The sequence below is a fragment of the Belonocnema kinseyi genome, chromosome 4 (genome assembly GCF_010883055.1).
Source record: "Belonocnema kinseyi isolate 2016_QV_RU_SX_M_011 chromosome 4, B_treatae_v1, whole genome shotgun sequence".
Lineage (NCBI taxonomy): Eukaryota > Metazoa > Arthropoda > Insecta > Hymenoptera > Cynipidae > Belonocnema > Belonocnema kinseyi.
The window spans coordinates 31,253,747-31,269,860 of record NC_046660.1 but is presented as its reverse complement, the minus strand read 5'-3'; the positions used below and the strand labels follow the sequence as shown (position 1 = coordinate 31,269,860).

The 16,114-nt window shown below is 29.0% G+C and overlaps 1 protein-coding gene across 2 annotated transcripts; it reads right to left on the bottom strand.

The window, feature by feature from the left end:
• Nucleotides 1-6,187: 6,187 nt before the first annotated feature.
• On the bottom strand, nucleotides 6,188-9,108 carry LOC117171750 (acidic mammalian chitinase-like). Of its 2 annotated transcripts, XM_033359347.1 has the most exons (7): nucleotides 9,025-9,108; nucleotides 8,842-8,950; nucleotides 8,503-8,615; nucleotides 8,114-8,384; nucleotides 7,252-7,642; nucleotides 6,662-6,954; nucleotides 6,188-6,576 (listed from the first exon to the last, which is right to left on the bottom strand). In XM_033359347.1, the coding sequence occupies exons 3-7, from the start codon at nucleotides 8,564-8,566 to the stop codon at nucleotides 6,429-6,431; spliced, it is 1,167 nt and encodes a 388-aa protein (XP_033215238.1). In that variant the 5' UTR covers nucleotides 8,567-8,615; nucleotides 8,842-8,950; nucleotides 9,025-9,108; the 3' UTR covers nucleotides 6,188-6,428. The 2 variants fall into 2 exon arrangements, with proteins under 2 accessions (XP_033215238.1, XP_033215239.1); XM_033359348.1 differs by lacking the exon at nucleotides 9,025-9,108 and having other exon boundaries at nucleotides 8,842-8,988.
• Nucleotides 9,109-16,114: the final 7,006 nt, after the last annotated feature.

Here is a 16,114-nt window from a genome sequence, read left to right as displayed (position 1 = left end):
TGATTTTTTTCTATTTCTTGTAAAACGAAAATAAAACAGAAAAGTATGAGTGGTAGCAACCACGTAGGTGGTTGCATGACGCAAACTGATGCAACTAAAGCGTCAAAAGTCGGGCCGTAATGCTGTTTGTAACCTTTGACTTCGTCCTGCTTCTCTTTTGGCCCCAGGCTCCCCGCATCATAAATTTAAGATGTGAAACCAAATTTGTGATAAAAACGAAATGCGTCAAAAATACGATAATTATTTCACAGAAAGTTTGATTCATCCTAATCAGTTCAGCAGCATTTAAATATAAAAAATAATTTCAAAAGTAACTAAATTTGTACATTAAGCAAATCGTGATTTTCCGTTAATTTCATGAGGGACTCTATTACAGATATTAAATTCAGAAATGAACTTGAAATATCTGCTGATCCTCGCCAGCTGGTGCCCTACCGATAATCAGTTCCTTTACTATGTGTTACAAATTTTTATTTTTATTTTGTTCGTTTATAAATTTGTTTAAAGATCAATAAAAAAACACAATAATCCTGCCGAGAAAGGCTTACGAATTCCACAAAAATGACAGCAACTCTAATTTTTCTCCAGCTTTAATTTAACCTTCAATTTTTATATTTGTATATCTTATATGAAACATAAAACTGTTATGAAAAACTTTATTCATCAATTTTGTAGAAATATATCAATTATTCATCACACAATTTTTAATTCTAGGAGTGAATCGGCTTCAAATTTAGTTCAGAAAATAAAATGGTTAATAACAATATTTCAAAAGTAAAAATATATGTGACATTTTAAGGGGTTGGCCATAAACTACGTTACCAATTTTAGTAGGTGTGCGAAGTTTACACTAAGAACTGCGATTGAAAAAAGATTAGGGAGAGAGGGGGTTATTGAAAGTAACTTCATGAATTTTTAAAAAATTTAATATGTTTCTTGATAATAAATTTGCACGAAGTTTGTGGATTTTGCGAAACTGGGCATCCAACGCGCGGGAAGATTCAATAATTACTTAATAAGTTTAGAAAATTATTATCATATTTCACACTTCACACTCTTTTGCCTATTCTCCTCTCTACCCTCTTCTAAGAATTCTTTTTTTCTGTTTTTAAGAAACTTACCCTTTTCTCATTTTTCCCTTAAATGCAAGCTGAATTTTGTTGATGTTTCATCCCTTTGGGTGAAAATTCAACTTAACTTTAACTTTAAATGATTATTTTAGTAGAGAGTTCACCTTTTTACAAAAAAATTCGTTTCACTTTTCAGTTGATAATTATTTTTTTAACAGGATTTAATTAATCCATATCAATTGTATTCAATTTGGAATTAAATACTTTTTTGGTTAAAAATTAACGACTCATTTTGAATGAAAATTTATATTTTCGGTCGAAAATTGAACTTTTCTGGAGACAATTTGTTCTTTTGTTTCCTCAAATTCAACAATTTTATTGAAAACGAACTCTTTTGCTGAAAATTGATATTTTATGTTGAAAATGTAACAATTTCCTTGAGCCCCCGAGTGAAAATGCTTCGGCTTGAGTTCGACTTGGTTATGTCTTGAGTTCGTCACCAAGACATCGATGTCTGGCTGCGTCTCAAAACTGACTCGAGACATAGGCGTTCGTCTTACTTTTATGGCCATGACAGGTAAAACGGCGTTTACTTGTCTTATGTCGAGCCTGGTCTTGGGTAAGACGACGTTTACTTGACTCAAGACGAGCCTTGTCTTGACTGAGATTATCGAACCTGTTTGGGCTCATAAATGAGATTAAAAGTGATAAATGAGAAATTTGTAATTATTAAATTAGTTATTTTTAATTTAGAAATCCAGAATCGGTCGGTCTGAACGACTATAACCCTTAAAATTTTTTTTTCAAAAAAATAAGAATGATAACTTACTAGAAGGATCTCCTAAGCCGTTAGAAATATGTAAGAACAAACAAAATTTTTTGTATCATTGTCAAACAAGTATAATACAAATAACAATCCGTAAATAAGTTGATTTAATATATATTGTATAAAAATATAAAAGATTGTTTAATCATTAAAAAAGATTAGTTTTTATGACTGATAGAATTGCCCTTTCTGTTAGGGCAGGTATACGCTCGAAGTTGTAAACCGCACGTGTTGAAGTGATACAAATTCGACTCAAGAGATAAATTCATGTCTTCAAGAAATAACTTATCTCCAAGACTTAAATTGAAGTCTGGCTCCGTCTCAAAACTGAGACACGCGCAAGTCAAACTTTTCGACTTCAGCATGTATTGATTGGGGGCAATTCAAGTCGAACTGAAGTCGAAGCATTTTTACTCGGGCCTTGATGTATTTTATTACAAAAATAGCTACTGGCTTAAAATTTCATATTTTTGGGATGACTATTCAACTCCTTGGTTGAACGGTAAACTAACTTTTAAAAAAATCATATTTTCGTTTTAACACAATAAATTTTTTGTAGATAACTTGTCTTTTTGGCTCAAAAATTAAAAGAGTTTGTTGAAACTTCATGTATTTTGTAAAAAATGTTACGATTGGCTTAAAATGTCCTATTTTTACATTCTCAACGAGAGAAGGTATTAGATTTCTGTGAAATTTGACCCCCCCCCCGTTTTTGTCAAATCTCCACGTATTGAGATGCCCTGAATTCGAAAAACAGGTTTTTACGAATGTGTATCTCTCTCTCTCTGTGTGTGTGTGTGTGACTGTAGATTTTTAGTTTGTTCAGCACGATAACTTTCGAAAGAATTGACAGATTGAATTGGCCTTTGGTATACTTGTTGAGTGTCCTAAAATAAAGGTCATGTTTGTTAGCCAGCCATTTTGGGTGGAAATTCAAAAAGTGAGCGTATTTTAAAAATTTTTGAGACCACTTTTTTCAAAATTCAAACATTATCTGCACGGATGTTCATAGTACTCAATCAGACGAACAATTTATCTTAATGGCTTTCTTTTATAAAACCAAAATTTATCACAGTTATAGCATTTACAAAATTTTAAAATACACAAGAAAATCAACATTTTAAGCCAAATAACGCATGATATGAAAAACCGTCACAAAAAGAAAAATGTTTCTCTTTCAATGCCCTGCAAGATTGTTTAAACACTTTTTTGATTTTTCTTAAAAAATTAAAAATTGAAATTTTGACAATATAAAAGAATGAAAAATAAAAAAATTACATTTTGCGGTTAAAATGTGCAAAATGGGTAAAAAAATGACTGAACAAAAAACGTGCATTTCAAAAAGATCTACAAACTTGTTATACATAACTTTTTGATAGCATCTGTATTTTGTGTTTTAATCGTGAGACACGATATTAACAAAAAATAATCAGCTGGCTGTGTGGGCACATTCTCATCACAACTTGTGTTTTTTAATTTTCCTCTCCGCCTCGTGTGTGGGTTTTCAAAAAATTTACTTTTTTTTATGTTCTTAATGCAATTTTTTACGATTCAAACAAAAAACAGAACATTGGGAAGAAAAATGACTGGTTTAGTTCAGAATAACGTACAGCCCTTAGATCTTTACCAATTTCGACAAAAAAATGGGGAAAAAAGCTAATAAGATATTTTAGAGAGTTTTCTAGCCTCATTTTTGAATAAGGTTTTAAATTTTTTTATAAATTAACAAATATGATGAAAGAATGGCCTTTTTCTAGTTGACGTTCCCGGTGCTCGTCAATAACAGGATAATGGTTAAAAGCTCTTAAGTTGCATGAAATAGCATTAGTTAAGAATATTCCAATATTAGACAATATACAAAAAAATTTGTTATCAACAAATTATTTGTTGACAACATGTTTTCTACGATTTTCCATAAATACACATTTTTTCAAGTTATGTTGCAAGAAATTGGAATTGAAACAATATTATGTAAAAAAATTTCTTTTCTGATTATAATTGTTTATATTATAAACAAATTTAATGTACAAATGCAGTAATCAGGCATTTTTCGACAGAAATATTTGTTTTTTTCTATGTAATTTTTTCAATTCGGAAATTTATGATAATTTTACTGAAATTTATAATTTTTTGATTAATCTTATGATTTTGTAAACAAATCTAATAAAAAATGCATTATTTGGGTGTTTGTCGAGAGAAAAATTCGGTTTTTTCACTGACAGTCTTTTCAGTTTGGGAACTTCATGACAATATCAGCAAAATTCATAATTTTTGTATCAATTTTAAGATTTTTTAAATACAAATTTAATAAACAAATGCGTTATTAGGCCATCTATCGACGGAACAATTCTTTTTTTATTCAATATCAGACTTTTAATTGTGATCTTCATAATAAATTCGGCAACATTCATGATGAGTTGACACATTTTATGATTTTTAAAAACAAATTTAATAAACAAATGCATTATTCGAGCATTTGTCGATGGAAAATTAATTTTTTTCGACATCCTAACTAAAATTGTTGGCACAGAAAAAAACGAATTTTTCTGTAAACAAATGCCTGATTAATGCATTTGTTTATCTATTTTGTTTAAAGAAATAATCAAATTGATGAACTTATTATGAATGCTGCTGAAACTCTTATTAACTTTCCATCTGAAAAGACTGGCATTGAAGAAACCGAATTATTCTGCCGACAAATGCCCGAATAATGCATTTGTTTATTCAATTTGTTTAAAAGATCATAAGATTAATGAAAAAATGATGACTTTTGCTGTAAATATCATGATGTTCCGAATTTAAAAAAATGTACATCGACAAGCACTGTGAACGTCAAATAGATAAAATGGCCATTTTTTCATCATATTTGTTTGTTTATTTATAAAAAATTGTAAACCTAATTGAAAAATTATGCTCGACAACTCTCTTAGAAATCTTAACAGCTTTTTTCAATTTTTTTTGTTCAAATCGCTTAATATTTGTGGGCTGTACGTTTTTTTGAACCAAAAATTGAATGTTTTACCCACTATGACGCTTGGTTGAAACTAACCGCCTCCCATCCCCGCCCCCAAACCCTCGTTAATCGAAGTTTTGTTGGTCACTAAGGTAGGGATTTAATTTAGAAGTTGAAAAAAGGCAAGGCTGGTGTTTCGACAGTATGTGCTACGTTTGAATCGTAAAAATAAAATTGGAAATGAGTAAATTCAGTTTTTGGAAAACCGGCAGATGTAGCAGTAAAATGTTTAATAACAAACTTTTTTAAAGAATGAGCCTTTTTTTTAAGAGACAATGAAACTACGTCTGTTAAAGTTGAGATACAAATTCGAGTGCGCAGCACGAGATACGTGATGAGAATGTATTCATTAAAGCCGAAGGAGCTATAATAAAAAAAAATCACTATCACTAAATTACTGTTGATGTTTTGACTTTAAGTTTAAAAAAAGCTGTGCACAATTTTAAGCTATGAATGTAACTTTTCCATCTTTAATTGTACATATATCCTTTATAAGTTAATATAATCTGATTGAAAATTCATCTATTTCGTTGAGAATGTAATCGTTTGTTAAAAGTTAGTTTCCTGCGTTTAAATTAACTGATTAAAAATTCGTCTTTTGGTAGAAAATTGATCTTTTATTCTAAAAAAGTCATCTGGCTTGGTTGAAAATGTACTTCTTCGTTAAAAATTCAACTGTCTTCTGAAAAAGTTGATCTTTTTGGCTGCAAAATTAAACTGTTTTTAAGTGAATTTTTAAATGTTTGTTTGAAAATTTTACTATTTAGTTGTAATGCATCTTTGTAGTTTGAAAAATCTCATAACGTTCCTGGTGTTTCCCGCTTGATTGAATACACTCTCTCGACTCCGATGGGCTCTACTCTCAGTCCAAAACCGCTGCGGCAACAGTTCCCGGAAGCAGTAAATCGGTGGTCCTTATATCGGAAGTTGAATGTATATATTTAAACTCAAAATTGCTTAGACATTTAAAGCGTTTTTTATTGAACTAAATATTATTTCTATATTAATTGTACCTTAAAAAAAATATATTTTCCTATATTCGTGAAAGAACACCCTCTTTCATCTGTTCTAAAATAGCACACAATCGGTAATGCAGTTTATGGGCAGCCCCTAACTAAACATTGCCTACAAAAATTATATGATTTATAGTTTTAAAATAAGCTTTTGTTCTTATAAGGACATATTGGGTTTTTTAAAAGTTATTAGTAATGCATGAAATTGTGGGCATCAGCATAAAAAGGGCCTTTATGGGTGATTCTAGTACATGAGATATTTGTGTTTTTTTAAGTCAGGATCAAAATTATTATTTATTGGTTAGGGCGTGGTATGATGATAAAACCTATGCTGAATCATTTGACAATATAATCATATGTGCAGAAGATTCTGATTCTTTATTTAATGTTTAAAACTCTTTTGAATATAAAAGCTAATTTTGTTTCTTGCAATCGAAAGAAGTTCTTTACTTTTCTATTTGTGTATTACTTTTTTTAAATATTTCAACTTCTTTATAAAAAGTAGATCAGTTGCGAAGGACTTTGTTTAAAGCCCTAAGAAGTGGAACTCTTCCTCCATTACATACACCATTAGAGTCGTCTTGATCTATGCTCCATACCATGGCACCACCAAGGTTTAAATTCTTAATATATGCTGCCTTTTCTGTGATCGAACTGAAAGGGAGAAAAACATTCAAATTAATGCACTGGTAGTTAATAAAATTAAAAAAAAGTGCATGAGTATTTTCTTAAAACTTACTTTACGTCATCATATCCTACAATCTGATCTGCTTTAAAAGCATATACAACATGCTGTTCTGGATCATATCTAACTGTCCAATTTTCACGGTCTGTATAGGTACAAATTTCATAGTATGCTAATGTGCCAGCATTTTTAGTGTATGGTCCAGCTTTTCCTTCTGCAATAAAAGGTGAACCTCTTTTATGCTGATTTGGATCAGCTAGAGTAAAGGATCTTCCATAAAAGGCAGTTCCAACGTTTATTTTCTCTATGGGTGCACCCTGTGATATCCAAAAATTCACAGACGAATTCTGAACAGAATAATTTAATAAAATAACTATAATTTATAGAAAAAAATTGCGAATTAGGGTAAAGATGTCAGCAGTGGGCCAATTTAGCTTAGCAGAATATGCAAAGGTATTTTCGAATTGAATAAAGATGAAATTGATCTGAATTCTAATCATTTTAGAGTTTCCCATGAACCCATTTAAAGCGTATTGTAAGAGCTCCAGGTATGATTAAATATACTAAAAAGTACACTACTGAAGAGTGGTCGACAATTGTTGCCATTACCATATACTTTTTAATCTAAAATATGAAAAACTCACAACATTCAATGTTTTCTGATTTGCGTTTTCCCCTGGCGCAGCATAGAGTGGGGCATTGTGTCCAACGGTTTTATCTTCATCAAAGGTTCCATGGTAATCGTATGTCATCAAATTGATAAAATCAAGTGACTTTGATATTTCTCTAATATTATAGGATTGTCCAGCACCATATTCAGTAGGATTGACTGCAGCGGATAAACTGAACCCCTCTCTACCAAATGTTTGTTTCAGTTCTCTTAATAAAATAACGAAATTTTCTTTGTCGGATGGTTTTCCTCCACGTTGGGCTGGATATTCCCAGTCAACATCAAGACCATTAAAATTGTATTGTTTCAAGAATGCAACGATGTTACTGACAAATCTTGCTCGCAAGTTTGAATCGCTCACTACCCTATGAAATAAAGAATATTATTTTGAAGAAATTAATGAATTTGATTTTTCAAACAAAAAAGTAATTAAAGGCTTATACTTAGGTCTATCGAATGATGAAAAGAGGATTGCAAAAGAGGCAACTACTTCCGAAAAAAAACGCTTGTCTATAGTACGACGCGTCCCAGAAAATCGATTTTGACTCAAAAAGAGTTGCATATTTTTTTTATTAAAAAGAATGTTTTTTGAGATATACTTGAGTCCTAATTGTGAAAGAAACTACCGTGAAATTTTCCAATGTCGAATAAATAGTTAAAATTGTTAGAATCCGAAATCAATCAAATTTCACATCATCCAATACTTTGTGTGTGCAAATTTCCCTTTTTCAACAATAATGCCGGTCAAATTTCATAGAAAATATTGGAGAATAAAAAAGTTAATTTAACATTATTATCAGCTTTAGAAATTATTGAATAAATGCATATGATTTTACCTAGTAAATTGATCAGAACCCTCCGTCCATCCTCCTATGGATACTATAGTTTTTGTTGATGGGCTTTTTTGGCGAAGCTCGTTAAACATGCGAAATCCATTATTTGTAACTTCCCTCTGATAGTCCAAAATTTTTATACTGGCGTCAGCATTAAGACCGATAAATGAATAAATCAAATGTGTACAAAGAGTCGGATCGATATTGGAAATATCGTATTTTCCTATTGAGTCACGAGAGTATGCCCAGCTAGCAAAATAACAAACGATTTTTTCTGAAAAATTGTTATAAATTAAATATATTTTTTAAACTTCATTCATTCAAAATTTTTCTCGAAATATTCTGGTTCAGTTTTTGTTTGCACTGTAATTAATGTTGTATTTTATACTTACTTTGACTGTCGATAGTTACGGCAAATGATAAGCATATGGCGAGCACAAGCGTCAAGTGATGCATCTTTGAAAAGATTTTAATTTCCTAATGGCTAAAACTCTTTTAGTTGTCCCTAAAATTCAATTACGGGTAAAATTTATTCTAAATAAAATTAAAATATTTCATTTTGTTCACTAGTTTTTTGGGAAAAAACTTATTGGTTTGAAGGAATTCAATTGATAAAAATTCAATAAAATTAATTAGGCTGAAATTTACTCCTATATTATTTATTCAATTTATCTGGGGTACTAAACAATATTATTAATGATTTTTGATTGTTTAGAAAAATGAATAAGTACCTTGAACTTCTTATAGACACAATAACTGTGTCACCTGTATGTCGCTATTAATTCGCCAATACTGTTGACTTTTTCAAGTCAAGAGCACTCTTATATAGGTATTGTTGTTCTGAAATTCAAAATAACACCTTGACGCATGAGGAAAATTGTAACATAATTTCCGTATCTCAACTTGTCATGTACCTTTACTTATCTTATAATAGCATTATCGCTTATAAGTCAGCTCACGTTTATTACTTATTTTTTATTTTTTTGTTGACAAGAAAGTTTCTATTCGTGTCATACTACAACATAATGATACTGAGAAAAATGTTTTACTTTTTTAAAAAGAAGATATTTAGGTGAAATAGAAACAATTACATTTTTTTATCCAGAAAAATTTGATTCCTTCAACAAACCATTTATTGTAACAACCCAAATTTTTTAATTTAACTGAAACAGAATTTTGTTGGCTTTCAAAAAAAAATGTCTGGTTCTACAGCAATTAACTTGTTTTGTTATCCAAACTATATATTTTTTTAGTGTGATTATATTATATTATAAGGATAAAGAAGTTTCTGATAGAAACTTGGATATTCCTATACCTACTTATTTTATAATTTAGCTTCTTAAGCATTTTTCTAAGCAAAAAAATTAAAAATATTTATTATTTATGAAGAACTTTGCTTAGCGCTTTGATAAGAGGATACTTCTCTTCACTATTGCCATTAAAATCATCATCATTAAGCCTCCATAACGTAACGCCACAAAGGTTAATTCTTTTGACATATTAAGCCTTTTCTTTCAAGGACCTGGAGAAGTGATGAAAAATTAAACATTTAATCATCTGAAATTCAGTAAAATAAAAAAAATTGTCAACATACTTGTGAAAACCCACGTTATGTTATCGAATCCAACAACACTGTTAGAAATTTCTGTCGGAATTTTCAGAGAAGCGTCAATAAAGCTTTATGCAGAAACCGTTTCTAAGTTTTCCGAAACTCTAACAGACATTTTAGCATCGGTAACTGCATTAAACTCCAGTTATATGTATCACAAAATTATGTTGCAGTTTAGGAATTTTCAGTTACTGTAACTGAAAATTCCTAGAGGTCAAAAAAAAAATTTGCTGGTTCATTATTTTAATATGAAACATGAAGTCTATATTTGTCCTAAGAATATAAATAGGAAGAAAATATAACTGAAGTTAAGACTAACCACTTCTTATGTATTACTCATTAAATTAAATACATAATCAAAGCCCATCTCTGATGACAAGAATTTTTTTACATTTAATATATTGATATTAATTTGTAGCAAAATATAATAAAAATTACTTCTGAAAAACGTGATTCAACCAACGTTTTCAACAAAAAAAGTTGTATCCTCAAACAGAAAAAATATTAACTTTGAAGTAAACAGTAGCATTTTTATCCAAGAAAGATGAAATTTCGACTAAAACGGATGAATTTTCAATACAAAAATACAAATTAAGAAAAATCGAATTTTAATCCAAAAAAGACTATATTTTGACCTTTTTACATCAAAAAATATAAGTTTTCAGCAAGAAGTAAATCTTCCACGAAAATTATACTTAAATTTTTAACACAAAAATACGATGTGTTCAACGAAACGGTTGAAATTTAAATAAAAAAGGGCAACTTATTGAAAAAAATGGTTAAATTTGTATAAAAAACAGTTATAATTCTATCTAAGAAAGGTGTTATGCCTACTAAAATAAATTAATTCTAAAATCAAAGCCAAATAATAAAAAAAATAGTTGAATTTTGATCCAAAAAATATTTCAGTTTCACTTTCCCGCATAAAAATATGAGTTTTAAATGAAAAAAAGGTCTATGAGAATAGTTGCATTTTCTACCCAAAAACATGGATTTTTAACAAAACAGATGAATTTTTAACAAAGAAGAAAAAAAATTTTAAACAATATTCTTGAATTTTAAACCAAACCGTTGCATTTTTATCGAATAACGATGCAATTTCTAGTAAAATATATGAATTTTTTAAATAGAAAGACAAATTTTTGATAAATAGTTGAATTTTCATCCAAAAAAAGATTTTCGTTTGACTTTATAGGAATGAAATATGATATTTAAAAAATAAGTCAATTTTCTATGAAACTAGTTGAATTTTCAACAGAAAAATTCAATTTTCAACCAGAAAGGATGTCTTTTCAACAAAATTGATGAATTTTCAAACAAATAATAAAGAGTATAACTAAAAAGGTAATATTGTGGAGAGAGGCTCTAAAAAAATGTAAATAAAATGCAAACAATTCACTAACAAGACTATTATAATAGGGTTACCGCAAAACTTTAGCCAAGATTGCTTTTACTCACCAAGTTTTTTTAGTGTGTGATGTTCCGAAAAATTACGGATCAGCCAGGGTAAATGATCTTCCGTGAAAACCAGTGCCAAGAATTATTTTTTCTGATGGTGCACCATGTGATATCCAATATTTTACGGTGCAATCCTAAGAAGAATATTCACATTTTGTATATCTCTATTCACTTTTATTTATTTATATTTTGCTTTGGACATTAATAAAAATTGTAATTGTAAAACTTGCCACTATATTACTATTGTAATTAAGTTGAACTTACAATCTTTAACTTTTTTTAATCCTGGTTTTCGATTGAAGAAGGATGAAGTGGTGAATTACGCCCAACTTTTTTATCTTCATCAAAATTTCCATGGAAGTCATAAGTCATCAGATTAATAAAATCCAAATATTTTGATACCTCTCCAATATTATAAGATGTATCTGCAAAATATTCAGAGGGATTGACAGCAGCAGATAGAAAAAGACCCTCATTTGCAAATCTTTCTTTGAGTTACTTCAATAATTAAACAAAATCTTGTTTGTCAGAAGAGTTCCTTCACGCTGAGCCGGATATTCCCAATCGAAGTCCAGTCCATTGGAATTGTATTTTTTCAAATATGGGACGATTATGTTGATAAAGTTTTTCCGCAAATTGGGATGACTTGCAACACAATTTATAATTTTTCACTTGATAATTATAGTTGTACACAACAACTTAATTTATATTTATTATTTAAATTTAAATTTAAAAGATTACTTAGAATATTGTATCGAACCTTCATTCCAGCTTCCTTTGGCAACCACGCCTTTGAGTGATGAAATATTTTTAAAAAGATTAGTAAACTTTTTAAATCCATTATTTCTTACATCTATCTATGGATCCAATACTCTGACAACGTCATCCGCAGTAATTCCAATTGAAGAATAAAATATATAGGTGCAAAGATTAGGATCAATATCGGAAATGTCATATTTTCCTTTTGACTGAGAATATGTAGTCCAGCTTGCGTAATAACAGACTACTTTTGCTGATGAGTAGTCCAAGTTGAAAAAAAATTGTCATAATTTTGTAATTTTTTAAATTATTTTTAATTCGCTGTCTGCTTGTTAAAAGCGGCCGTTGACAAACTACATCATGCTACTTTGGACACTTTTCCCAACTGTCCCGTTCTACATCACAAATCATCATGCAAAGCTTGAGTCCCCCGAAGTTGCGTCGCAAATAGGAAAATAACCTATCCCTCTTAAGTCAATATTTTTTTTTTGATTTCATTTGATAAAAGCCTAAAATAAAACACAAAGTATAAAAACATAATATTTTAGCAGTCTATAATATAGACATGAATGAGGGCAAGAATAGGGAAATGAATTCATTCAAATGAAATCTCAGTAAAGTTACATCGAATGTTGTAGAAATTAATAGACTTTTAAACCCTAGAATATATTTTTCCAATAAATAGTTTAATTTTCATCAAAGAAAAATATTAATATTAGACCAACAGTTTCATTTACAACCAAATAGTTTAATGCTCAGCCTACAATGACAAATTTTTAACCAAAAGGCCAAATTTTTATATAAAAAATAATTAACTTGGACCACAAACAGTTGTATTTTTAAGTCGAATCTTTCAGCTAAAAAGATAGTTGAATGTTCTACTTATAGAGATGCATTTTCAAACCAATTTTGGAATTTTAAAGAACATTAAAATTCATTATTATCAGCCAAATAGTTGCATTTACAGTCCAATAGTTGAAATTTTTAGCAAATGGGGTCAATTTTTTACAGTGTAGTTTAACTCTCTAACGAGAAGTTCCATTTTTATCGCAAGAATATGAACTTTTACCAAAATAGTTTTATTTTCAAATAAACTGTTTAACTATCAAGAGAAAAAGATTCATTTTTTAAGATATAGTTGAATTTTTAATCCAAAAAGGTGGATTTTTTATTCAAGAAGACGATATCAGAAAAACAGTTAACTTTTCAAAGAAATAATTAAATTTGAAACAAAATAGTTAAATTTTTATTAAAGCAATTCAACCTTCAGGGAAGAATTGAATCTTTAACCAAAATGGAATTATTTTCAACCACAAAATTGCATTTATAATTAAAATGTATGAATTGTGTAGCAAAAGGGATACATTTTTAACCACTTAATATTTTTCAATCAAAAGAGAAAACAAATTTCGAAAAAATTGTTGAATTTTCAAACCAAAAAGGCGAATTCTGTAGAAAACAGTTCAATTTTTGATCACAAAATATGAATTTTCAACACAAAAGTTAGTTTTTAACCAAATGGTTTATCAGCCAAAGAGTGAAATTTCTACCAAATTGCTAAATTTTCAAGTCGAAAGATAAAGTTTATACAAAACAGTAACATTTTTAACCGTTTAATCTGAATTTTTAACCAAGAAATATTACTTGTTAAGACAATCTGTAAATTTTCTATAAAGCCGTTGAATTTTCAACAAAAGTTAATGGTTAACCTTAAAGTTGAATTGTCCACGAAATAGTTAATTCTGCTGCCAAATTGTTGAAATTTTAAACTCTAGAGAGGCATTTTCAAATAAAATAGTTCAATTTTCAACGGAAAAGGTAGTTTTTTAAATAATAAATTGCACTTCTAACAAAAAAGTTATATTTTCAACTAAGTACTTGGGGTTTCAATGAGAAGAATACATTTTTTACGAAGAGAAAAAAATTTCCAAAAAAAGACATAAATTTTCAACGACATTTTTGAACTTTCAACTAAAAATGATTAATTTTCCACCAAAAATATAATAATTGAGTTTTCGGCTAAACAAATTTATTTCCTAATTAAAAAAATTAATGTCCAACAAAATAGTTCAATCTTCGACCAAATAGCAGAATTTTTATCTAAAAGAGATAAACTTTAAACGAAAAATATAATAATAGACTTTTCAATTAAAAAGAATGGGGTAAATGTGTAAAGTCTATAGTTAGATGCTTTATTTGTAAAATAAAATAATCCTACTACAAATTAATTTTAGAATGTAATAGAAATATCGAATTTGATTTTCTTACTTTGGTCATTGACAACAGCAACAAATGTTAAACGCATGGCAAATAAAGGCGTCTGATGATTCTTCTAAAATAAGATTAAAATTACATGTTCTTTAAAATATTATGATTACCATATTATATTTACGTAAACTGTAAAGTAATGAAAAATGTTTTATTAATGAAACTAGTTTTCAATCCGAAAGTTTATTAATTCAAAAGTACTCTAATTCTAATAAAGTCCGTTAACAAAAGCTAATTTCAATTGATTCAGTATATTTAAAACAATTTATTAAACAAGTTGTACGAAATTGACTATATTTTTTAAATTATAAAAAAAAGAAAAGGTAGAATTGCCGTGGACTATTGTTATTAATAATAACTGTATCACTTGTTCAGTATTAATGACTTACAGATACAATGTCATTTAATTGATCATGAGAACTCTTATATATGTGATCTTAATCTTCAAATGAACTTCAGCGAACAAGAAAAATAATACTATAATTTTTAGATCACAATTCTTCATTGAATATTTGTTTGCATCCGCTTATCTGTTCGCGGAAACGCTTGCAGCTAATACTTGGAGCTGAAGTTTCATTAATATAAAATCGACTAAATGATAATTTCGAAGAAAAAAATTTCGTGTGCTTATAATTGAAAATATCAGCCTCAGGAAGATTACTTTTTAAGTAACACGTTCTAGTTACGTTACTCAGCAAAAAGTAACTCATAACAATTATGTTACCGAAAGAAGTAACTTTAAAGTATCTTAAAGTTACTCTAAATTTAGCCCCCCCCCCCATAACTACTTTGAATTTTTGAAATTATAAGAAAAATGGGAACAGGTTAACTAAAATGTGCACAAAAGGCTTATAATGATTTATTCAATTCTTAAATTAATCAAATATTATGATTTTCGATTTGAAAAAAAATATTGTGCAGTTTGGAAGTACCCTAGCACGCAAGGCATGTTCGTTTCCAACCTTTTTCTCTGATTATACTTCAGTTGCGGTTATTTTAAGTGAACGTTGATATAAACTTATGAATTTAAAAGAAATTTGTTTCCTCAATTCAGAACTGTTTGAATATGTAAAAACAACATGTTTTTTTTATTGATTGAAATACACATATTTTCGAGAAAGTTTAATATGTCAAACCTGAAATGTCTCCAGATTGAACCAAAGAAAAATGTTATTATTCTGCTTTTTCGGAAAATAATTTTATCATTATTTAGGAATCTTGGGACTTCGAGATTTTTTTCCGCCATTTTGGATCATCTTCAATGTTGTGTGAATAGGTGTGACCGGGAAAATTACCGGGGCGTGATAGAAACCATTCCTCCGATTAAAAGAACATTCAGGATCAAATAGAAGACATGAGAAGACGTGAGAAAAATTACTATTTTCAATGGGAAGCTGCAATGAAAGAGAAAACAATTGAATGTAGTGCTTCGCGATTCAGTACTAAATGACTCCATTACACGCGCCGAATTTCATGAGGATGATAAAATTCCTAAACCTTATAAATTGTTTTATCACGGGAAATATCTCCGTTCTGCTGCCTCGGAGACCCGTGTTCAATTCCCACCAGGACAGATATCTTCTAACAAGATTTTTCTCTTTCAGCTTAGAATAAAATATAAATATCTGATTGTATGTTCAATGTATAAAAATGTATAGTGGGTGAAGTGAATGCGAATTTATTTCTATTTTGCTCTTTCGACCATAGAAGTTCTTCCTATTTTCTATGGAAAAATTAGAAATTCTTAGAATGAACCTAGACAGAATGTTTTTACTATTGTGTTTTGTCAACTTCACAATTTGTCTTAGGGATTATAGTAAGTTTCTTTTGGTATAAGTGCAATTATTTAATCATTTATTTTATATCTCAATAGACATAATAACTTTAGAATTTAATATTCACAATAGTAA